This window comes from Electrona antarctica, assembly GCF_951216825.1.
Source record: "Electrona antarctica genome assembly, chromosome: 10".
Classification (NCBI taxonomy): domain Eukaryota; kingdom Metazoa; phylum Chordata; class Actinopteri; order Myctophiformes; family Myctophidae; genus Electrona; species Electrona antarctica.
Window position 1 is genome coordinate 49,944,563 of NC_136791.1, and position 24,985 is coordinate 49,969,547.

The 24,985-nt window shown below is 44.3% G+C and overlaps 1 protein-coding gene across 1 annotated transcript in view; it reads left to right on the forward strand.

The window, feature by feature from the left end:
* LOC306930635 (protein FAM13A-like) overlaps window positions 1–24,985 on the forward strand; it is a 39,626-nt gene that overhangs the window by 11,077 nt on the left and 3,564 nt on the right. Inside the window, 14 exon segments of the mRNA XM_079511699.1 lie at window positions 469–655; window positions 1,253–1,359; window positions 9,111–9,353; window positions 9,976–10,060; window positions 10,597–10,700; window positions 12,658–12,706; window positions 14,037–14,111; window positions 15,712–15,931; window positions 18,619–18,919; window positions 20,526–20,667; window positions 23,218–23,299; window positions 24,029–24,243; window positions 24,354–24,437; window positions 24,690–24,797. Coding sequence (XP_079367825.1) covers window positions 469–655; window positions 1,253–1,359; window positions 9,111–9,353; window positions 9,976–10,060; window positions 10,597–10,700; window positions 12,658–12,706; window positions 14,037–14,111; window positions 15,712–15,931; window positions 18,619–18,919; window positions 20,526–20,667; window positions 23,218–23,299; window positions 24,029–24,243; window positions 24,354–24,437; window positions 24,690–24,797 — 2,002 coding nt within the window.

The following is a 24,985-nucleotide window of genomic DNA, read 5'->3' on the forward strand; positions in this document are numbered from 1 at the left end:
TGCAATTCGAAACTGGCCTCCGTAAAATCTGAATCCCCCCCCCCACTGCCCACCCCTTTTTTCCCCTCACTGTATATGTTTCTTTTCCCTTTTTACCTCCCTTATGATGAATTCCTGTTCTGTTCTTTGACTATATATAGAAGTGTCTATTTGTATGTCTCTAAATGTTTTGATGAATTGAACAAGGTTGACCCTCTTGTAAACAAGTGTAATGCTTAATTGGGTTGTCCACTCACAGTTAACAGTCTTTGTATTGAGTTTGTGCTTGAAATGTACTGTAATTCTGCAAACTGTTAATACATATTTCAATCAATCAGAGGACGTGATTTTTGTATATCCATTCATTTCTCCACATTCATTATTATAACAAACAACTACAGGCACATGAAGATTAATTGGGTTAAACGTTCATGTTAAAAGTAACACTGAATGACATTGTTGTGATCTTCTTGTCTTTCCGCTCCACAGTGTTCCAGACGGTCCCAGGATGCTAGACGACCAGAATGTGTGTAACGGCCTGTTGCTCCACCTTCTCAGACACGAGTCCGTCCTCTTTAACCGTCCCCCTACGGCCCTACTTCTCCCTCCGTCATCCAGGGAAACCCCCTCCTCATCACCCCCTCCTCCAGCCCTCTCTGTACTCGCTGGCTTTGAGGTGAGGCACATTATGGGTAGCCTGGCTTGGATTCACTGAAGATTCTTCCCCGAGGAAACATCAGTGAACCCTCGCTATGAGTCTGGCCGCGCCAGGCTACATTATGGGTGCAACAATTATCAAACAAATCAATTAACAATAGTAACTTAATTATAAACTGTGATCAATAATCGCTAATAAAATAACATAATAATCGATCCCGATTTTCACCATGTCATTACAGGAGAAAAGTTTCAAAACTTAGTTTTCAAAGAAATAGATGAAAATAGCCGATCTACATGCAAATAATGCGATTAGTGCAACCGTTGTGAGCTTGTAGATATACTAATTTTGTTTATATTTGCACGACACCCTTGTATGACAAAGTATAAGACATGTTATTACACGTTGCGTGTTTAATTAAATGTAATTGATTTGTTGATATAAGAACACGTTTCTAAATTATTTGATCCATCAAAAAAAGGTATCAATAGGTGTCTGTCTGTCTGTCTGTCTGTCTGCGTGCGTGCGTGCGTGCGTGCGTGTGTGTGTGTGTGTGTGTGTGTGTGTGTGTGTGTGTGTGTGTGTGTGTGCGCGTGCGCATGTTGTCCTTCCCAGATATCTTCACAAGGCTGTCAGTCAGAGCGGAGCAGTGTTGACCGGTTGGAGGGAGGAAGCGGTGCCTCTGGCTCGTTCACCAGTGTCTCGCACTCTCCCGACAACAGGTATGACCCTCACCTCACTTTTAGCAACTAACCGTACTTTCAGCAAAGGCTAATTTATACTGTCGCTCAGCACTTTTCAGTTGAATACATACAGTAGTAGTACATACAGTATGTTGCTTTTCCAGTTGAAGTTGTCTATGAGAAACACTCAATCGACACAGATTATTTTTGTGGTACCTCAGCCATATACTGTAAGCTTATCTACTCTAGGAGCATTGCTAACCAGAAAGCTAGTAAGCTAGTACTATACTGTAGCTCTGTGCCATTTCATAACATTCAGATTTTTCAGTGACAGTGTTTTAGAGAAACTGGTTTGATACAAGATCACAATGTGTTGCATGTCTTTGTAGATGTTCACCCTTTTCTTCTTTTTTGGTGGGGAAAACATTTAGGAAATTCTTCACTTATACATGCCCAAAAATAGGTATGCCAGGTGGAAAAGAGTTAACAACAGCGTATTTATGCACATAAACCGTGTTAACCCATTCAGGACCTGAACCCCTTTTGGTGTTCCCATTCTGGACGGGAACCCGTTTTGGTGTTTTAACTAAGCATTATTTAGCTATTGAAAAATAGCAGATCTACAAGCTCTTGTAGGTCTGCTATTTTTTTTAAATCGTGAAAATGTGGCACAAATCCTTGAATATATATTCTTTCAGAAGACTTTATTTATTTCGACGTCCGGCCTAAATGGGTTATGGATTATGTTGTACTTTAGCTATTGAAAAATAGAAGATTGCCGCACTATGAGCTTGTAGGTCTGCTATTTTTGAAAAATCTCAATGGGTTTCATGTGCTTACAGTAATTTGCTGCGACCTGAATACACACCGACTAGCCTCTTGCTTGTGGTGCTGTGGTGGTCACTTTGACTGACACATATTGGTTACTGCCAGCGATGCAGAGCATCCTTATCCTTCCCCCACTGCCCCCTTTTATGACAGGGCGGTCATGCAGGATCAGGAGATGTCATTTCTAAGGGAATTAAGGTTAAGGCCTGAAGGGCCCTCTGTCAGGACAGCAGGAGGACTCGTCCAGAGAGCATCATTATTCCTACATGTCTCAGCGTGTTTCTCTTTCTTTTTATCTTACTCAGACCGGGACAGCTATAGAGCGTCGCAGTCCCGCCCCCTACCATGGACCAGGAAATGATTCTCCGTTCATTTTCCTCATAGACATTTCAGAAAGTATTTATTTAAAGACGTTTACGCCGCGGACAAAGCCAACTCGAGTCGTGACAAATCATGACAACAAACACAATTTTTTGGGCCGAACAAATAATTAGAAAGAAGAAAAAAACGGCAGGTTACAACACTTCTTTTGTTGTTTTTCTTCTTTGTAATTATTTGTTTGGTCCAAAATATTGTTTGTGTTGTCATGAGTTGTCACGACTCGAGTTGGCTTTGTCCGCGGCGTAACCGTCTTTAAATAAATACTTTTTGAAATGTCTATGGGAAAAATGCATTGGGATTCATTTCCTGGTCCATGGTAGGGGGCGGGACTGCGACGCTCTATTCTCCTTGGGACGTCTTGACCGGTAACTGATTCTGGGTTTTTTACAATAGTGCCTATAGAACATAGCGTTCTTCTTCAAAGTCCTTATTTATTTATGCAGTTATATACATAATAGGTCTTGTAGGTCTGCTATTTTTGAAAAATCGAAGAACGACTGACAGCTTTTTCAGAAAACTGTCAGGATGTAGAAGACATTAAATGGGTTAAAGTTCTGAGTGACTCATACATTTAATATACTGTGTGAATGATTCAGTGGTAATTCCAAACTTATTTTTAAATAAGCTACATGCCGTCAGTCAGTCATCAGTAAGTCAATTATGGGAGAGGTGACATTGCTACTGAGCATAGTAGCACCCACCAACAGGAGGCAATGATGCATTGCTGACCCTCTGCAGTCAACACAGGACTATTATCTCCCTTTGCTGCCTCTCTCTCTCTCTTTCTCTCTATACAAAAGTAGTTGTTAAAAATAATCTCCACTGCCACTGCTGGAAAGAACTGTAAAGTGGAACAATGGCAAATTGGACCCCTAGACACTCGACAGACTGCAAATTAGCGGCCATCTGCTCTGTGGGAACCTTTCCCACTTAAAGCATGTGAAGCTAGTGCGTGGAAAAAGATGAATAAAGGCTGATTTTGCCATTGCCATTGCAGGTTGCCAAGTGCTGGGGATTCATCTAGAGCAGTGCGCTTCTATATTTGTTGCTTCTGAGGACATGTGACTCTGCATTCACTTGCATTCATTGATTAACCCATTTTGACCTGAGATCAGATTCTAAAAATGTCTTCTACATCCTGACAGTTTTCTGAAAAAGCTATGTTTCTATGTCAGTCGTTCTTCGATTTTTCAAAAATAGCAGACCTACAAGCTCGTAGCGCGCCACTCGGTGGCGCGCTATGAGCTTGTAGATCTGCTATTTTTCAATAGCTAAAGCACAACATAATGCTGACACCAAAAGGGATTCCCGCCCAAAATAGGTTAATACTGTTGCTGTCTGTGGCATGTGCGTGTTACGGTTGAGTGCTTGAGTGTGTGTGTGTGTGTGTGTGTGTGTGTGTGTGTGGTAGAGGTTCTCTGTGAAGTTGTCTAACCTATTTATTGTGGAGATTGGAGGAGTGGACGTGGAATTGAGGTGACCCAATGGACGGCCACCAACAACTGCACTTAGTACCCTGACAGAACTTGCTCTGTGCATGTCTGTCTGTGACAGGCTGCAACGCTCATTGGCATTATTCAGGAGGTTAATGTTACTGGCAACATTATACATTATAATGGAAGCCAGATACAGTACAGTAGCTTCTCCACCTCCACATACAATAAAGATGAGTACGGTATTGTAGCACCTGCCTCAGCTAGCTGAATCATAGCATGCAGTGCGGGCGACTGTGGCTCAAGAGGTAGAGCAGGTCGTCCAATGATCCATGGGTCGGCGGTTCGAATCCTGGCTCCTCCTGTCTACATGTCGAAGTGTCCTTGGGCAAGACACTGAACCCCAAATACCTTGCATGGCTTCCGCCACAACCGGTGTATGAATGGGTGAATGTAATGCAAAATCTATGTAAAGTGCCTTGGATAAAGGCGCTATATAAATGCACCATTTACCATGCAGTGCGGTCACATTTAGGTGTGTGTGTGTGTGTGTGTGTGTGTGTGTGTGTGTGTGTGTGTGTGTGTGTGTGTGTGTGTGTGTGTGTGTGTGTGTGTGTGTGTGTGTGTGTGTGTGTGTGTGTGTGTGTGTGTGTGTGTGTGTGTGTGTGTGTGTGTGTGTGTGTGTGTGTGTGTGTGTGTGTGTGTGTGTGTGTGTGTGTGTGTGTGTGTGTGGACACACACACACACACACACACACTGTTAATGGACATACACATACGCGTGTGTGTGAAAGAGAGGGAGGAGAGCTCTCTTCTCTTCAATGACCTACATCCACCTGCATTACTGAGCTGCCATTGGCTGACCCTCAACATGACCAACTGATGCTGTACATGTATGCTAACCGGTGTGTGTGTGTTTATTGTAGTGTGTAGAGTGCATGCTCTTCCTCTGGGTGTCTCTCCACTTGGCCATGGCGTTGCAGTGACAGGGTTTCTCTCCACTTGGCCATGGCATTGCAGTGACAGGGTGTCTCTCCACTTGGCCATGGCGTTGCAGTGACAGGGTGTCTCTCCACTTGGCCATGGCGTTGCAGTGACAGGGTGTCTCTCCACTTGGCCATGGCGTTGCAGTGACAGGGTGTCTCTCCACTTGGCCACGGCGTTGCAGTGACAGGGTGTCTCTCCACTTGGCCACGGCGTTGCAGTGACAGGGTGTCTCTCCACTTGGCCACGGCGTTGCAGTGACAGGGTGTCTCTCCACTTGGCCACGGCGTTGCAGTGACAGGGTGTCTCTCCACTTGGCCATGGCGTTGCAGTGACAGGGTTTCTCTCCACTTGGCCATGGCGTTGCAGTGACAGGGTGTCTCTCCACTTGGCCATGGCGTTGCAGTGACAGGGTGTCTCTCCACTTGGCCATGGCGTTGCAGTGACAGGGTGTCTCTCCACTTGGCCATGGCGTTGCAGTGACAGGGTGTCTCTCCACTTGGCCATGGCGTTGCAGTGACAGGGTTTCTCTCCACTTGGCCATGGCGTTGCAGTGACAGGGTGTCTCTCCACTTGGCCATGGCGTTGCAGTGCAGGGTGTCTCTCCACTTGGCCATGGCGTTGCAGTGACAGGGTTTCAATCCACTTGGCCATGGCGTTGCAGTGACAGCGTGTCTCTCCACTTGGCCATGGCGTTGCAGTGACAGGGGTGTCTCTCCACTTGGCCATGCCGTTGCAGTGACAGGGTGTCTCTCCACTTGGCCATGGCGTTGCAGCGACAGCGCTCGATGCAGGTCGCCTCCGCCCGCCTCACGTATCACATGTACTACTGTGTCTAGTTTGAACGACAGGATTGGTGTTAGTTTCAAGTGTTTGTGGCAAAAGGGATGCTTTCCTGCCTGTTCTGTTTCAGCGCACACGACACCAACAGCGGAGCTGCCTTCCTTCAGGCGTAAGTGAAACAATTCTGGTGGGGAACCGTTTGGGAGCCTAAGATCCAGAAATGTACCTTCTTGAGCTGTTAACCACCTGAGCAGTTGAGTCCTAGCATCCGTATTCTGGGGGCGAACATTTGGCAAAAATAACAGATGTACATGCTAACTTGTAGATCGGCTAGTTTCGCCAAACGAGATTTGGTGTTGAGGGAAATACTAGAAGTATAGAACCCTGGTTGACCCCAGTCAACTTTTATAGGGTTTAAGTTGTTTTGGCATATTATGGGGGACCAATTGGACCTGTAATTTAAGACGCCAGGGGGCTGATCTTTGGTCATTATCACGATCACATACGAGTGCTATACAGTATTTGAAACGCATGAGTTTGCAGTCCAGTGCAATATGCTGTATTCCACTTCTAGCGACAAACCAACTCAAAGATATTAGAAGAAAATAATGCTTTTGAATGCTTTTGGTCGCTTGGTGATATTTTAGCTGGGAGCAAAGCACGAGTCGTGCTACTCTGCTGTACAAAACACAAGACAATTGGTCATTTGAATTTGTTTTTTTGTGCGAGTGATTGTTGAACAGTGTGTATTGTCTTTTTGTTTTTGGGGGTGAAATACATTTCATGAGTAACAACTAACAACATTATTCCATTATTATGCGTCCGTCCAGAGCTAACCTCGCAATGGACTGTTAAAGGGACACTTCACCCTTTTTGCTAAAAAATATATGTTGATGATGTTTAGGAGCTTTAGAACACTTTCCTGGGGTCTTTATGTGTGTAATATCATATGTGGTTTTAGATATTTTAGATTTTAGCAGTGAGCCCAGTGTCTCTGATGTCATGGACACTGGGCTCACTTACTTCCTGGACTACATGTTGTCTCAGTAAGACAGCCATCCCCCTATCCACAAGGAGGAGCAGTGCACCAAAGTATTATTGGGAATTGTAGTCCAGGAAGGAAGTGAGCCCAGTGTCCATGACATCAGAGACACTGGGCTCACTGCTACAATCTAAAATATCTAAAACCACATATTATACACATAAAGACCCCCAGGAAAGTGTTCTAAAGCTTCTAAACGTCATTAACACATTTTGTGCCCAAAACGTCTGTGGACGTCCTGGGTATTACCGCACGTGCATAGCCCAAGACGTCTGTGGACGTCTTTGAAAAAAATATATATATATATTTTTTATTTTTTTATTTTTTTTTATTATTTTTTTATTAAAAGAAATCAGAAAAATCAAAATACTTTTTTTTTTTTAACATGTGGTGCCAAAGTTTGTGTTTTCGCCATTGAGAATGCATTTGGCGTTTAAATTAAATAACTCAGAAACTATAAAACATTTCAAAGTAAAGTTCCAGCATGTGTCTCCACAGTCAGCTGAATTATAAAAAATCACACCCGTGTGAACTGAGTGGTGTAAGGTTTTATATAGCATGATCAGCTGTGGTCTGACGTAATGTCTGACGTAATGAAATAAGGTAAGGTATTATGTAGCCTGATCAGCTCTGATCTGACGTAATGAAATCACACCCGGATGTGATTTCACAACTGGCTTTTTCTGTGCAGAGAAAATGACCATGGTTGCTACGGTCATCCAGTTCACCCGGGTGTGATTTAATTACGTCAGAAATTATTTTGAACATAGCAACCATGCTCATTTTTTTCTGCACACAAAAGCCAGTTGTAGGAGTGGTTTACACCACTCAAAAATGTGAATGGATTTTCTAGGTGAAAGTGATTTTGGGCAGTTTTGCGTGGGCTCTCAATGTGTTAACATATATTTTTTAACAAAAAGGGTGAAGTGTCCCTTTAACTCAGATTTATTTAAAGTCAGATTAATTGTGCACACTGCCAGTAGGCCATAGAAATACGTCCACAGTTATAATCATTTTCATATGTTTTGTACCCTTTATTTTCATATTTAACTTTAAAATGTATAATGTAAGTCATATAAAATACTACTCAAACTCTAGTGCTGGTTGTCTGGGCTAGGACCTGCCGCAGTGGTGTCCGGGATGCCGAAACTTGTAACACAACATTATCTGGGTTTTAAGGCCAGATATCGCTGAGGATATCTGGGTTGTGAGGCCAAATATCCTGTCTCGTACTGTATGTCGTACGTGGCTAATATGATCAGGCAGATATCTTGCTCAGTTCACACAGGTGTGATTTTTCTTACTATCTCTTACTTACCTTAGATTATTCACAGACACACACACACACACACACACACGCCTGAAGGCGAGAAGCGACCTCGTCCTTTAGGGCAAGTTGCACGCATCCGCCTGGGTGACGGCAGACTGCTGGGCAAGCGCTGGCGCTTTGGCATGGGGGGTCAGATCAATATATGGAATGAATTCTGTACTGGCCATATATGGATCGTGTCTTTGAGTGTACAGGGTTTGATGAGGGCCCAGGTAGGGCCGGGCCTTAATTTACAGGCCTGTTGAGAACTCTAGTTTTCGCCGGCTGCCGGGCGCGGCTGCACTAATAACTTTGGTCGTTTGGACAGGTATCAGTCAAAAGGGAGACATCAAAGAGGAAGGATGGATGGGGAAGGATCAACATATGGAATGTCAAACTGGTCGGCTCCATATATGGAGATCTAAGGGTTTGAGGTCAGATGTAGAGTTGCTGGCCAATATTGATGACATCAGTGATATCCATATATGGGCATTCCCATATATGGGCTTAATATTGATGACATCACATCTCCATCCCTGATGATGTCATGTGATGTCATGAGGCATGACTATATGGTCATGCCTGGGGTGACAGACCAAAGAACTGATGGGTAATGCACGTTTTCATTTACTACAGTATTGTAGTAATATATATATATATATATATATATATATATATATATATTTATTTTTAATAGTAAAAAGAGCACTACTGTCAGCTGTCCAGCAGTCCAAATATTATTAAATTAAATTTCAGAATGGTAGACCTGAGGCCTACCATTGCGTGGCACATCTATGCACGGAAAGTCTATGTTCACAGGCTTCTGTGTGCGGCCTAGAGGGCATCTGAGCATGTGCTACACCATACCATGTGTCCTTTGGGAAACCGGGCCATTGACTTGAGCCAGGCCAACATATCCGCCATCGTGAATTTTAAATAAGTCTCTCTCTCTCTCTCTCTCTCTCTCTCTCTCTCTCTCTCTCTCCTCTCTGCTTCTCTGTCTCTCTCCCCTCCCCCTTCCTCCCAGCAAGTCTGAAGGTGGACTGTGACGGCGTCTGCGATGTCAGCAGCACCAGCGCTCAGGGCCAGGTGCTAGACCAGCTGGAGGAGAGGGGGGGTGGTGAGGGCGGGACACAGCCCACTGATCCAGGAGCAGCGGTGCTAGACCAGCTGGAGGAGAGGGGTGGTGGTGAGGGGACACAGCCCACTGATCCAGGAGCGGCGGTGAACGGACCACTCCAGGACAACCTGGAGATGGACTGCACCACTGGACTGTGAGCCTCCCTGTCACTTCACATTCACTTCACTTCAGCTCAGTATGATTGATGAGGGTGAATGTCATGTGCAGCGGTATCGCCGACACATTTGAATAAGTAAAACATATGTGCATTTTTCATACTGTATATGTTATACTTGTTTGTTATACTCTTATTGCCATAACTAGTTATTAAATGCAGTAGGGAAGAGTACTGAGACCGCAAATCAAACAACAGTAAACATCTGTTAAAGGGGAATTTCTCCCTAAACCTTTTTTTTTACAAAAGTAAGTTGATAATTATGTATATTGACCAAAAAAAAATATTTAAAAAAAAATAAAGATATAGGGGAGCTGGGGCTGGGGCTGGAGCTGGGGCTGCTGCTGGGGGGGTCTAACACCAGCTCACGTAGACCAGGAAGAGTGCAGTGTCAAAAAACAATTGAGCGATTGAATAGGAGTTCTAGCGTTTATTTTTGTCAATATACATAATTATCAACAACCAAAAAAAGGTTTAGGGAGAAATTCCCCTTTAACCTGTGTGCGTGTGCATGTGCGCACGTGTGCGTGCTTGTCTACAGTTGTCCACATAGTTTATGGTGTGCCTACAGTATAAACGAGTGTTTATTTCTGTGAAGCAGGACAGCGACGCTGACGTTGGTCTCAGTGACAAAGGAGAGAGAGCCTAGTCCTGACACATCCATCAGCCATGACTGTGACGTTGTGGTAAGCATCCCTGACTTCTCTCCTCTCATCCCTGACTCCTTATTTCTGCGTCTCTCTTCCTCTGCCTCTTTCTCTGTTTCTACAGATGCGTGGCAACCATTCAGCGTCAAATGTTCTGTGTCACATGCTGTCACATGCAAACAGCAGAGAGATGTCCTTACTGTTGCAAATTGAAACTACTGTACTGTACTACATGAGTATAGTTAACCCATTCTGTACGGGAACCACCTTTTGGTGTTTTAACTAAGCATTATGTTATACTTTAGCTATTGAAAAATAGCAGTCGTGAAAATGCGGAACAAATCTTTGAAAATATATTCTTTCAGAATACTTTTTTTTTATTTATTTCAACGTCAGGCTTAAATGGGTTAACAATACTAATACTAACTACAATACTACATACATGCGGAAGTGTATTCTGCAGAGATCACATGTCTCAAAACTCAGTGTGTTCCTAATAAATATGTTTTCTGAAATCCGGAGAGACTGGTGAATTATATTGTACGTACTTACTCCAATGTTTTGAATTGTTCCAGGGTACAGCATCCAGGGTGCAGCACACATCGACTTCTGACCCCAGCAGCACAGCAGAGGAGGAGCGGCAGAACCGAGTCCGGAGCCAGTGCCATCACATAGAGAGGTGACCTGAATGTTATTTTTCTTTTCTTTTTTTCAACTTAAAATGTATTCATGAACAAGAATAGACATACAAAAAGCAATAAGACAAACAATTGAACATCACAGTGTATGTTGCCAAACATCAACTCAACTCAAATAGTAGGCAAATGTTATAATTGGTGGAGTTGACCTGAATGTTAATTAACACTGTGTACTCTGAGAGCGTATACAGAATGGTACCAAATACAGGTGATCCCATAAGGGTCCATTTGGGTTAGAGTCAATCAAACACATACAGTAGGGGTTTCATGTGTAAGAAGATGTCAGCTCATGCTCATTTGATTTAGCTATTTTGTCTCATCTGTTTAAGGAAATAGGTAGCTGATATATTGCACTTTTACCTTAGCGCTAGGTATACTCTTGGTTGCTTGTTTTTGCAGAAAATGCACTAAAGACTTCTGGTGATTAGTAGTTTTTGTTCCCTACCTATGTTGAATACACTTATTGTAAGTCGCTTTGGATAAAAGCGTCTGCTAAATGACTGTAATGTAATGTAATGTCGTTGGGAATATAAGGTCATCTTTCTGCTTTTCTTTCGTGTATTGTTGTTACTTCCCTAATGTCAGCCAAGCACCTTTAAGGTGGCCTTACACTAGCCGATTTTTTTCCAATCTGAAATCTGATAGCACCACACACTACAGGATAATCGGAGCGGGGCAGAGCAAATATCAAACATTCTTGATGTTGATCGGGCCGATCCCGATCGCGCTTTGAGCGGTCGGGCACCCCCCGAGCGTCAAAAATGCCCGATTATCGGCTAGTGTAAGGCCACCTTTAGTCCAAGCAAACATGTTCTCCTTTTTGAGATCTGAGTGCAGGCGTCCATAACAGAACAGAGTAGTAGTAGAACTAAGGTAGCAGCTATGTACTCTTCCTGGGGTCCGCAAAACATGACATAATAACTTAATATTACATATATCATATGAACACATAGGGCTGTATTTTGAGTGTCTTAAGTTCCAGGTCTTATGACTTAACTTAAGACCTGGAGGTGTGGCCAATGCTGTTTGGCCACTCAAAATAGCTAAATACAAAATAAGGCAGATGTATTCGTAGAGGTATGGAGTTGATTCTGTGTAGGACGGAACCCACCTTCACTTGCACACATTTGCATTTCACAACCTTGTACCACTTGGAAATTATTATTATTATTTCTTTTTTCCTTTTCTCTTATTTTCTTTGTTTCTTCATTGTTGTTTTATACACATTGTTGTTAGCATTTTTTAAGTAACTGTCTTGTATTGTGTTGTGTCTTGTGTTGTGTTGTCCTTGTCTATGTCAAAATAAATGATAATTAAAAAAAAATAGCTAAACAGCATTGGCTACGCCTCCAGGTCTTAAGTTAAGTAATAAGACCTGGTACTTAAGACACTCAAAATACAGCCCATACAGTATCAGTACAAATCTCTACAAACTATGTATAGTAGCAATTCTCAGTTATTAGTTAGAACTAGGTTAGCGGATCTGCCTACAGCCACGGCTTTCATTCCAGTTCAAATAACTCACTTGCTAGCTAGGGGACCTCACGTGCAGCGTGCCAGCTAGAGCCAGCATGGCTTCCACACAGAGGATGATCCACCTCATTGATTTCAACCATGAAGACGTCATAATGTTTTTTACAGTGTGGATGACACACTGTACAGTGCAACTGCTGCCTATGGCCAGAATAAAATATCGATTACAGATACAGGCAGAACGTGCAGTGCAGGCACATGGGCAGAGATATTAATGGGAGAATGTTTGCGATGGTGCCAAAGAGGACACAGGAGGGTTTCTGCCCACGGCATCATGAAAAAGAAACGGTCTTGTGATTTTGCATGCCTTGGCCTATATTGTATTAGATTGGATGAGTTGTATCTTTTCTAATTAAGTCAGTAAAGTGAGGTTGATTAATCATTAATGTATAATTTGTCTTTTAGCCTGCTGAATCATACGTGGAAACAGAGTGTCAAAACGACATTTTCTAAGGTAACTTGACTCTATGGTCTGTCTCCTCCATCAAACTGAAAGTCCTCCCTGCCCGTCTCTCCACCATGGGGTCAAGAGCTTTCAGCCGCTCTGCCCCCTCACCTCTGGAACTCCCTCCCCCCAGATATAAGAAACATGGACTCAATTACCTCATTTCAAACCCACCTCAAAACCCACCTGTTTAGGCATGCCTATGATTGATCTGTGTTTTCTGCTGCACGCTATACTTTATTTTTTTTTAAAGATATTTTTTTGCGGCTTACGCCTTTTATTGGTTTTTTGAAGGGACAGACAGTAGGCTGACAGGAAACGGGAGAGAGATGGGGGAAGACATGCAGTAAAGGCCGTGTCGGGCTCGGGAGTCGAACCCGCGGCACACTGCGACTGGATTACCAGTCGGGTGCCCAGACGGTTACGCCACCGCCTGGGCCCACGCTATACTTTATTGTCTGCTTTTGCTTTTAACTGTGTTTTGTGTCAACTGTTTTTAACTTGTTGTACGGTGACCTTGAGTGCCCTGAAAGGCGCCTTATAAATAAAATGTATTATTATTATGTTATCAAAGTAGCTCTGAGATTCAACAGTTTCAGGCTGGAACGCTTTTAAAATCGAATGCGCAACATGACCCATTAATTAGGATCCCTGCTTCTACCGGGCAGGAAGCCAGAAGTGAGTCACAAGATGGGTTGATAGGACAGACAAAGAACAGCGTTTAATTGGAAAGAGTGTTTAACGCTTATCTGATATTGAGTGTAAAACAAGTTTGGCAACCATCAATCCAGGTCAGCTGCTCATCTCATCTGTACAGTATGTTGCAAATCAAATTCAATTCGATACTGCTATGCTGTATATCAGGGGTGGGCAACTGGCGGCCCGGGGGCCACATGCGGCCCCCACCTTCACTTAATGTGGCCCTCAGGTTAATGTCAGAATACTGATATCGGTTTCAGCTGTTACAATTCCACAACATGCGAATATGACACCGCTTTAATTACTTCAGTCTAAATTAGTAGCTCATTGCGCAACTCAAGTATAATTAAAGGCATTTGAAATTACATAAAAATGCGTCGCAGCGCCAGCGCGACACGTTTTGAGCTTGTAGATCGGCTATTTTTGCTACGACAGTAATATATGGCCCTAGGGAGTGAGTGTGGAAATATAGTGGCCCTCTCCATCGTCAAAGTTGCGCACCCCTGCTGTATATGGTTATATTCCGCTAATGATTCTGATACCGAGTGGGGACATTAGGCCTGACACACAAAGACCTAGAGGTTATCAGGCCAACCTGGAAAAAAATTATTCACAATCACAGATGGACTTCATTTCACAGCAGGGGAGAGGAGGAGGAGATTGCGGTTCCACAGATAGACACTACAGTTGCGGAGGCACGAGCAATGGCATTGACGTGAGTCACTCCCTCCCTCTCTCTCCATCTCTTTACCTGCTTGTGCTCTTATAATCACATTTTACGTACACTAGTTAACACCTTTCGACAAGTGTGTGTGTGTGTGTGTGTGTGTGTGTGTGTGTGTGTGTGTGTGTGTGTGTGTGTGTGTGTGTGTGTGTGTGTGTGTGTGTGTGTGTGTGTGTGTGTGTGTGTGTGTGTGTGTGTGTGTGTGTGTGTGTGTGTGTGTGTGTGTGTGTGTGTGTGTGTGTGCGCGCGCGCGCGTGCGTGCGTACGCGCGCGCGTGCGTGCGTGCGTGCGTGCGTGCGTGCGTGCGTGCGTGCGTGCGTGCGTGCGTGCGTACCCCTCCTTGCCGCCTCCTCCTCCTTCCACTGTGTGACGCACAAGAGCTGTGCTTTATTTGTGAATGAAAGTGTCAGCTGCAGCCACTGATGGTGATCATGGAGATGAGGATGATGTCGATGCACTAGATCCAAACTACCACCACAATTCTTACATTTTTTTTCAACGTAATTCAACAATTATTTTCATTTTCATACACAGAGCCTTGTGTCTGCAGCAAAACATACCTACGTCATTGCTAGATGACCCTGCGTCGCAGACAGACAGAGACGCACAAAGGCTTCCTGCCTGCCTTGACACTTACCTCTCTAACATTCTCAACGTCGGGTCCGTTTGGTTCCAACACATTGTACAGTGACATTTTTTATCTCTTGGGGTCCCTGATGAAATTCAATAGGTTGAGAATCACTGCTCTAACAGAAGACGTTACCATGGAAACGGCTCAGCTCGTCACATGTCTGTCTCCCACCCTCCCTCTCTCCCTCCAATGCCCATGCTCTCTCTCTCTCTCTCTCTCTCAAACACACCCTCCCTTACACATGCTGTCGTGAGTGGCGTTCCCACCGCCTTCTTCTGCGCGTGATGAATAATTCATGCAGAGCCGCATCGCTGGGAATGCCTCTGAACAAGAGGGGAAGCCGTAACGGATGTTGGAATTCTCTCCAGATAGACACACTCACACAGACACAGACCACACTCTGGGAATGGGAATGGGCACAGCAGCAGAAAGTGCTGTGGAATCAGGATTGCTGACACGTTTGGAATCTGACCGGGTCACTGATAAAAGGAATAATGGATTCTTGACTTGGGTGGTTGACCAACTGGTGCGCTTTACTGGCCGCTGATCCCAAGGAGACCTAACTGGACCTAGAGCAGAAAGTAGAGCTGTTCCTCTTAAGACTGATTTGTGGGGGTAGGGTCAACTTTGCATTTACTTAGTGTAGGCCCTACCCTACGGTTATGAAGACCTTTTGCGATGTCTGCTGTAACTGATTGATAGATTTGTATGCTGAAGTATTTGCATCTCTTTGCGAATGGGGAAACTTTTCTGAGAACTTCTACCCCCTCTTGACACCCCCAAAAGACGCAATTGCTCACCTGACCTCACCCACCGTGTCTCCTCGCAGCCAAAGTTCCCTGCAGATTTAATCAGCAAAACGCGAGACATCGACGACCCTACAGCCCTCCCAGCGAAGCACAACAACTCTCCGTTGTTGTGACGGCTGATCCTGAAGCCATGTTTTGCTTCTGTTTCCAGAGCCCCTCCCTCAAGTTGCAGGCCCTGGAGGCTGAACTGGACTCGCCACCGCCACCAGCTGACCTCCAGGACGTGGAACAGCAACCCGCCCGAAGGCAGCCTCTCCTCGCTGGAGACCTGAGCCTGCCTCTGTCCCCGTCCCTGCTGCTCACCTGCTCTCCACCAGCAGCACCTCCACAGCAGGGCCGGGATACAGTCAACTTATCACCGCCTGGCCCTGGTAGGAGAAAGTCTTCTAAATTCTAAATTTACTAATACGTTTTCTGAAATACCTCATGTTTCTGTATCAGTGGTGCTCAATATTTCAGTGAAGGACTCCAAAAATGATATGCAAAGATTTGAGTTAAAAACGTTGGCTCTGAAAGATATTCAAAAATAGCAGACCTACAAGCTCGTAGCGCGCCACTCGGTGGCGCGCTATGAGCTTGTAGATCTGCTATTTTTCAATAGCTAAATAATTGAAATAATAATGTTTAAAACACCAAAAGGGGTTCCCGCCCAGAATGGGTTAAGCTTCTTTACCTCCTTGCTTCTTTCATTTGTACGACATGGCTCTGCAAAAAGGCTAGTATTGTCTTCCAAAGTTCCAAGTACTTCATCTCTATTCAGTTTCTGTACTCCTACAATACAACCCATTTGTGTAACTCTAACCGTGCCAGGATATCCTACAGGTCCTAGTGTCCTACACTTTACTAGACATTTTGTCATGTAATTTTCAGTGATAACTCTAAATAGTTCATACATTCACAATGTATTTATTCTTTCTCAGATGTCCATGTACTGTACATACAGTACTCAGTACACAATGAGTCAAAACTAGTTTAGCATGCATCGTGAGCTGTATCGTTTTCCCAGAGCTGGCCTTGCCTTTTTGGGGGGAGTTAAGTAGCAATTATGCACCAAGATACAATGTAATTGGAGCATCTCTGCCCACACAGTGAATGCTGCATCATGGCACAGTAAAGCAGAGCATGGGCTTTTTAACTATGCAGCCACTGTGCTTTTACCCTTTTCTATCTGTCTCAGAGCTTAAAGGGATAGTTCACAATTTTTTTAACTTAAAGGACAACTTTAGTTTTTTTCAACCAAGGTTCATGTTTTAGGATAGGTTGTTAAAGTAAAAGATGAGCGTGAAGGTGGTTGCACACTGGACGCGTTTTTTGGAAAACCGATGGAGAAACGCTGCTAAAAATCTGGAAAACGCGCTCTGTGTGCAGGGACCTTAAATGTTGTTTCATTTGCTGCTTTCTTTCGTTTTAGCGATTTTTAGCTATTTTTGACAGGGGGCGGGGGCATTCGAACATGGGGCTAAATATGTATTTTTTTTTGCAATTTATTTTTGTATTATTTACATCTGGCCACAAAAGATCACGGGATCTATTGAATACTTTAATATACATAATACATTAATATAGTGGTTGCTACTGTATTCATTGATTGCCCGAGTCCTGTGGTGGGAGTTCTGCTCTGGTTTTGGTGAATATTATGTAGTTCCGGTCATTTTGTGGGGGGCACCTGGTCCACGCATTAAAAGTAAATTATTCCACAAAACTAGCGTCATTTGTATTGTTGACCTATTTCTAAAATATTAGCGCAACTTTCGTTCAAATTTGACACCTATCACATCATTCACATGGAACCTTTTTTTGGACGTAGTGATATGGACACAAAACACATAGTTCCGTGTGATAGAGGTGTCCAAATTGAATGAAAGTTGCACTATATGGTAGAAATAGGTCAACAATACAAATGCAAAGAATACAAAGAGTTTTGTGAATTTATTTACTTTTAATGCGTTGCCCCCTGTGCCCCCCACAAAATGACCGCAACGAAATTAATATTTCACCAAAACCAGAGCAGAACTCCCACCACGGGACTCGGGCAATCAATTAATACAGTTGCAACCATGGCAAGTATTTCATACAACTTAAAGGCATATTCAGTGATTTCACTTCATTCAAATACCACTTGTTTTTTTATTTTTTTTGGATAATCCTCCCTACTATAGAGTGTGCTGACCATATAAGGAGTTCCTCCCTGTCCCCAGTGAGCCCCTGGGGTCAAAAAACCCTAGTTTCAGTTTTGGTGGCGGGTGGCAAAGCCTTCATCCAATCAGGATGAGAGGGGCCTTCCTCCAATCATGATCGAGCCTTGGTGCACATGCTGTTGGCCTGTTGCACTTCCCCCCACTGTAGAGCGTGCATGTGCACAGTTTTTGTTACCGGGGTGGTTTTCCAAATCACCCAAATCACTGAATGCTCCTTTAAGTTAAAACAATTGTGAACTGTCCCTTTAAGAACCGTTTCAGCAGTCCTCTTCATTAACCACAAACACAAACCATCCAATTCACTCTAACAATGTTGACTTAACCACCAAATTCAAGAATAGTTTTTAGGAATTCTGTTAATGTATTTGTCATTGTACAGTATGTATTTTATATATGTTCCTCTCTTCCTATTTTTCTCACCTTTATCCATCACTCTTTTTTCTTCTCCCATGTTCCTTCCCTCCTGAATTTGATTGATCAAAGAGATCAATCAAATTCAGTTACACCTTTTAAATATAAGCGACTCCAAGATATAATTCTTATGATCGCAATGATTTATTGCATAATAAACCATCTATCTCTCGGCCTGGGCCGTGGCTCAACGGTCCAGGCACCTTGGCCGGTATAGTCCGAGTCTGGCAGTGTGCCGCGGGTTCGACTCCCAATCCCGGCGGCCTTTACTGCATGTCACTCCCCCATCTCTCTCCCCCATTTCCTGTCAGCCTACTGTCTGTCCCTCTATAAAATATATATATATATAAAGGCGAAAGCCGCAAAAAAAAAAACATTAAACCCCCCCCCCCCCCCATCTCTCTCTCTCTCTTTCCCTCTTTCATTCTCCATTTCTCTATATCCATCAGCGTCCACTCCAGTGAGGCAGACTGCTGTGTTTCAGTTGGATGGGAATGCAGGAGCCAAGACTCAGGATAGCCCACCAGGCACTGTAACTGGACCCAGCCCTAACTCTGGCTCCAGCCCTAACTCCGGATCCAGCCCCGGCTCCAGCCCTGGCCCTTACAACAGCCCCCTCTTGCTGCACATCTCCATGGCTGACTGCCCCGTCCTGTCGCCCCGCTGCCCCAGCCTCAGCCACAGCCAACGGTACCACCTGGACCCTGATGCCGCCCCCTCCCCGCCTTGCTGCTCACCGCACATCAGGATGTAAGACCACATGACATAGTCACATTGTCACAACCATAGTCATTAACATAGTCAACACCATAGTCCTTAATTAACATTGTCACAACCATAGTCATTAACACAGTCGGCACCATTTACTTTAACTAAAACATTTCAATGACCAGGAATAACATGGTGTCTTCATCTTCTGGTGGGTGTGATCAGCACCCAGTGCCAAACTGCCAGCACTCTTTCCAACTTCACTTCAATCCAACATAGTGAAGCATAAGCTCTGCTACATTGACCCAACTCTTGACCCAATGACAGGCAATTGGCTTGTATATCTGCTATTTTCGAATAGCCGAAGTATGAAATAAAAACTAAGCTATGATGACTAAAACTAAGGCTAAATATAATCCTAGTGCATATTGTCAGAAAGTGTGCTTCGTTTGGACAGGTGTGAAGGCTTATTCGAATTCTGGTGCGGATCAAACAAAAAAAACGGGGGTTTCACTTTGCTTCCAAGCGCACCAGAGGGTGGATCACCGCAGATGTGAACGCAATTACATCAAATAATATAGGGGATGAACCAAAGAAGGTGCTATTGTGGCATGAAGAAGTTGGTACAGTATTTGGCACATGATGAGGAAGGAGAAGGCATTAGGCTATTTCGCAGCGTAAAGAGATAGAAGCCCTTATCGCAATATGGACACACGATCACACGATCTCAAATGCCGAAGGTTAAACACTGCAGTGTACAGGATTTACAGACCTGGACCGGGAATTCTGACGGCTCCGCTGATCTGGATTCAGATAAAAGTGATAGATTTGTTTGTGTAGACCAGGGGTGCCCAAAAGGTAGATCGCGATCTACCAGTAGATCACATGAAATGCCATATATACGTATATTAAAAAAAAGGCATCTGCCACTTGAATTAAGGTGACTTGATTGATTGCCCACAATGCAATATTTTGTTTTCAAGAGTGTTGCTGTGCACAAACATTGGTAGCATTATGAATTAACTACAACAAATCCTACCGATTCCAATTGCCCCCCTCTATTTCCCATTCCAAGTACATTTGTCTTATATATGGAACGCAATTGCCGCTATTCCAAAGCCCCCTCAGGTACATATTTAAACTATATTCAGCATATTTTTTCGATGGGTAGATCTTGTTGAGCCGGTCATTTTGAAAGTAGCTCTCAAGTCAAAAAAGTGTGGGTACGCCTGGTGTAGACAGTAGGCTACTCCTATTAACCTACCAGGTTTATTTATGTATGTAGGCTTAGCCGATACTTTTTCAAAACACGTTGGTAAAGTTCTTGCTATTGCACACACACCCTGCATCAACCTCCTTACCCTCACTTTATATCCTAACTATTACTCGACGTATACTTTTAATTTAACACTAGATTTTACTTTCTAGTTTATGAATTTAACCCATTGATAAAGTTCCTTGCTGTGGTTGACAAAGTGCAGTGTGAACACCAACCGAATAAAAAATGCAACATTGATGCAACTTCAACCCCCAATCGCAGCGAGTCTACCGAACTACAGTTGTATTTGTGTTTTGTATGACTAAAACTACATTTAAATTTGCTGTCAAAATCAACACTACACCGCTGCTGTTGTGTTCCTCGTCGCAGGGCTCGGTGTGCTGTGCCTACAGGGCCTCAGGAGGGAGCCAGAGAGTGTGTGTCCGTCTCCGTGCTCAACAGACACATCCACGGCGTGAGGAAGAGAATCAGGCTCTTTGAGGAGTGCTTCGAGCAGGAGAGGCACTACAGGGTGAGAGAACCCTCACCCATGGTGTGTCACTGGTTCTCCAAGTGGGATCCGTAGTCCCCCCCCCCCCCCCCCCCCCCCCCCGTAGGGTCCTTGAGGGGGGTAATTTGATTTTAATCACTTATGTTTTGGCTATTCGAAAATAGCTGATCTACAATCTCGTGATACATTGTGAGTTGTTGCACCCCTATTTTTGAGTGGTGCAACCACTCCCTTACGGACTTATGTGTGTGGGTGGCTGGGTAGCTGGCTGGGTGGGTGCCTGCCTGGCTGGCTGGGTATGAGACGAAAACAGCATGGTTGTTTTTCACCACCTGTGCGCAACCAAACACACACACGCACATATTAACTGCATATATGGTGATTTTGGGTGTGCCAGTACAGTACAGTGACAGTACAGTACAGTAGAGGGTACAGTAGAGGGACCCTCACACGGTAACTCTGTCATTTCCCAACCGTTTCGGACACGCGGCGGCTCGCCGGAATCGGACTGGCACCCTGGGTGCGTTCCTGAACCCCCCCCCCCCCCCCCCCCCACACACACACACACAAGGAGTTGCACCACTCACTTCACACAGGTGTGATTTTTTTTAAACAGCTGACAGTTGACCTGTGTACAGGACTTGAATTTGATCCATTGACGTTTCTGATGGTACCACACTCTCTCGAATCTGTCGAACAGCACCTGATAACCGCATGTAGTCTCACCATGGCTGGAAACGTTATCGTACCGATCCATTCATCGTGATAGATGTTGGATACTCAAAATTACAGTATTCATTCCCCTATAATTTAGTGATAATCCCAGTTTTTCCATTTCCATGCATGATTGGCGTAACTAAAGACTTGTTATGTCTGCAGATAATTCATATGCATGCATATTTATGTGAGGGCCATTTGGAAATCAGATGTCCCTGAGTCATCTCACACTACAGTAATTGTCTCCACCAGGCCGAAGGCATGGGGAGAGAGTATGTTTTGCACTCCGTCCGTGTGTCCGTCCGTCCGTGTGTTCCGTCCGTCTGTGAACAGCTAATCTCCGGCACCGTTAACTCGGTCGATGCCAAACACACACACACACACACACACACACACACACACACACACACACACACACACACACACACACACACACACACACACACACTTATATTACTCCTAAACATTTTGCCAAACATCCCACACACTCCTATCCTCCTGGTGGAGACCTGTGCCCAGAAGGGCACTTTTTCTAGTTTACTGTGGTTCTGATTACTGTTGCTGTGCTGCTGATGCTTGATGGAGATCACCCAAAAGACAAACACTCCCTCTAGTGGATTATCAGAGACATCACAGACATCACATATTTTATTAGCAGTACAGTGTTACAGTGAAATACAGATTTTCTTTCCGAAAAAACACTATATATAGCATATGATTTTTTCACGATTCAAATTCAAAAGCACAAAAGCAGCAGATTTACAAGCTCAAAAGGCGCCGCTTTGCACCACGTTTCAAGCTTGTGGATCTGCTACTGTTGATGCTTTTGTCTGACACTGTACTATGATCAATTAGGTTAATGAGTAAGCCTTCCCGAGCCATGAGGCCCATAGCCTATAGGGCAGTGAGCCTATCTCCTGTCGATGTAACGTGAGGCATCTTGATGTACAAGAACAGTACCTGGACGTGACACTAGTATGTCCCAATCCAAGCCTTGATGCTGAGTGCCAAACAGGCACTACAATTATATCTGGAAATGGCTTTCCCGGATTAAAAGGTAAAAGGACAAGATAGGTAAGAAAGAAAAGCAGGTGCGCTTCCTCTTTTTAGTCTACTGTATGTCTCTCGCGAGACACGGCCAAAGCATTTCGGGGGTCCCCAGACAAAAACGTTGAGAACCCCTGGTCAAGGCAGTGGGTGCTCAGCTATAAATATAACTTAAATCAAGTGGACAAAGCAGCACTCCAAAATAAAGGATGCAAGACTGGCTCAGATATACATTCTCATTTATTGGGAACGCGTACAGTACGCGTTTGGGCCCCAGCCTACCTCAGAGCAGATTTATTTTTTTACAATATTTATTTTATTTGGAAAAAGCAGTACAGTATAGACAGCATTTCTATGTATACATAGGACACAAGTGCAATTCCCAGGATTTTTTTTTCACCCCTCCTCCCTCCCTCCTCCCTCATGCCCCCTCCAAGTGACTCCATCTCCAATGTCTCTGTATAATCCTTGCTTTCTTCAGATGGACTACATATGGCATCAAGTCAACACTTAACAGGGGCAACGGGCAATGTCGCTTCAGAGTGTACATTTCAGAAGGAGAAAAAGAAGAAAGAGTGGGCCCTCAGAGCAGATTTAAAGTAACAACATAGTAAAACAACATAGACTGCAGGTCTAATGGGTTAATGCAGTAGGAAATATTGTGGTCGACAAGATTGTGTAACACCTGCACTCGGTGCAGAGGGTGGTTTGTAGCAGTGATGTAATAGCTGCACCCGGTACAGATAGTTGTAGCAGTGATGTAATGTCCTACACCTGGTAATAAACGTTGTTTGTTGTCATCACTAGCCGGCACATAATGATAAGACGGCTCATCCAGAGGTGGCCAGACTCATGAAAGAGCTCAGCAAGAGCCGGAAGCAGCTCAAAGGTCAGTCAGACACACACACACACACACACAGACACAGACACACACACACACACACACACACACACACACACATAGTCACAGACACTCAAACCAGTATTGCCCTTTAACGTCTTAAGCCTGACACTTTTGTACAACAAAAATAGCTGATTGAGCTATTTTTACACATACAGTTTCTTCTATTTTTTCCATGCATGATGCAATACTGTCTGTCATACAACGTGCATATATTAAGCATATAGGTCTAAGCAGTTTTTGAGAATTTGCGCCAATAATGGCATGCCCAAAATAGGGAGGGACGCCAGGGTTAACACTGTGGTTAATAATAGCAGCATATTTACTTATTCATGGTCAAACAAATGTATGAGTGTAAACTGTAAAGCATATTCTTAAAGGAACAACACAAATATTTCTGTACATGCTCAAATATGACCAGGAAAACAAACGATGACTCGTGTGATTCTATAAGGCTTATTTAAAACTTTACGCATGACCCTTTATGTTTCTCAACACAAATATAATAATAATTTTAAACTGAAAAAGGTGTCGCTCGACACTTCTCATTTGAAACAATATACTTTTTGTCAAGAAAATGGTTGTGTGATTAAGTAGTCTTTTTATGTATGAATTTGCCCCAAAGAACCTCCTTAGTATCACGTGAGGAGGATATATCATGATATTCTTACACCAGAAGCGTGATTCCCAGTTCCGCGTGTCTCTCTTCCCCTGCAGACATGAAGATAAGAAAGTCTGCAGAAAGCGCACTCAGGGAGCACAGGGGCTCCTACTACAACCCCTGTGGAGACCACCAGGGGGCTCTACCGAGCGCCACAGAGCCACAGCACAGGAGCATGAACAGCAGGCCCAGCCTGGAGGATACAGTCCTCACGCTGAACAACAGGATGCGGGACAGACGGCGAGAGCTCGGCCTGCCAGATAACATCAAGGTGGTCAAATCATTGAGACCCGAGACCAGATGCAACAAAATGTCTTCGAAATCACAACGTGGCTGCCTTCCTTCCTCTCAGTGAAGCTCTGTATATGCTCTCATCTCCAGGAGATGTCCCACTCACAGATGGCTCTGGAGAAGACCAGCCTGCAGAAGTGTTTGCTCTACTTTGAGAGTGTGCATGGCCGACCGGTAAGACCCGGGGTCATTGTCTTTACCTGACAGACCTGTCTGTCTGTCTGTCATAGCTCACTTGGCTTCATGTGTTGAGAAGGATAGTTTTGTCCATTCTCTACTATGTGGTCTTAACTAAGTGGTTCCTGTGTGTGTGTGTGTGTGTGCGTGTGTGTTTGTGTGTGTGTGTGTGTGTGTGTGTGTGTGTGTGTGTGTGTGTGTGTGCGTGTGCGCGTGTGGGCGTGCGTGCGTGCGTGCATGGGTGTACAGAGCACCAGACAGGAGCGGACACTTATGAAGCCTCTGTATGATCGTTACCGTCTTCTCAAACAGCTGTTGCTGCTAGCTTCCACAACTACGCCAGTCATCACCACGATAGTGAGTAAGACATAATGATGCTGATTGGTCTAGCAGTTTGCGTTGCGAATTGCGACTCATTTCAAAAGTATGGGATAGACTAAATCTGAATCGTCCTGTGTGAGAGAGTTCTCTCTCTTATAATAAGGTAAGATAGACCTTTATTGAGCCCTGTGGGGAAATTGAGGCGTCGTAGCACACCTATTTTC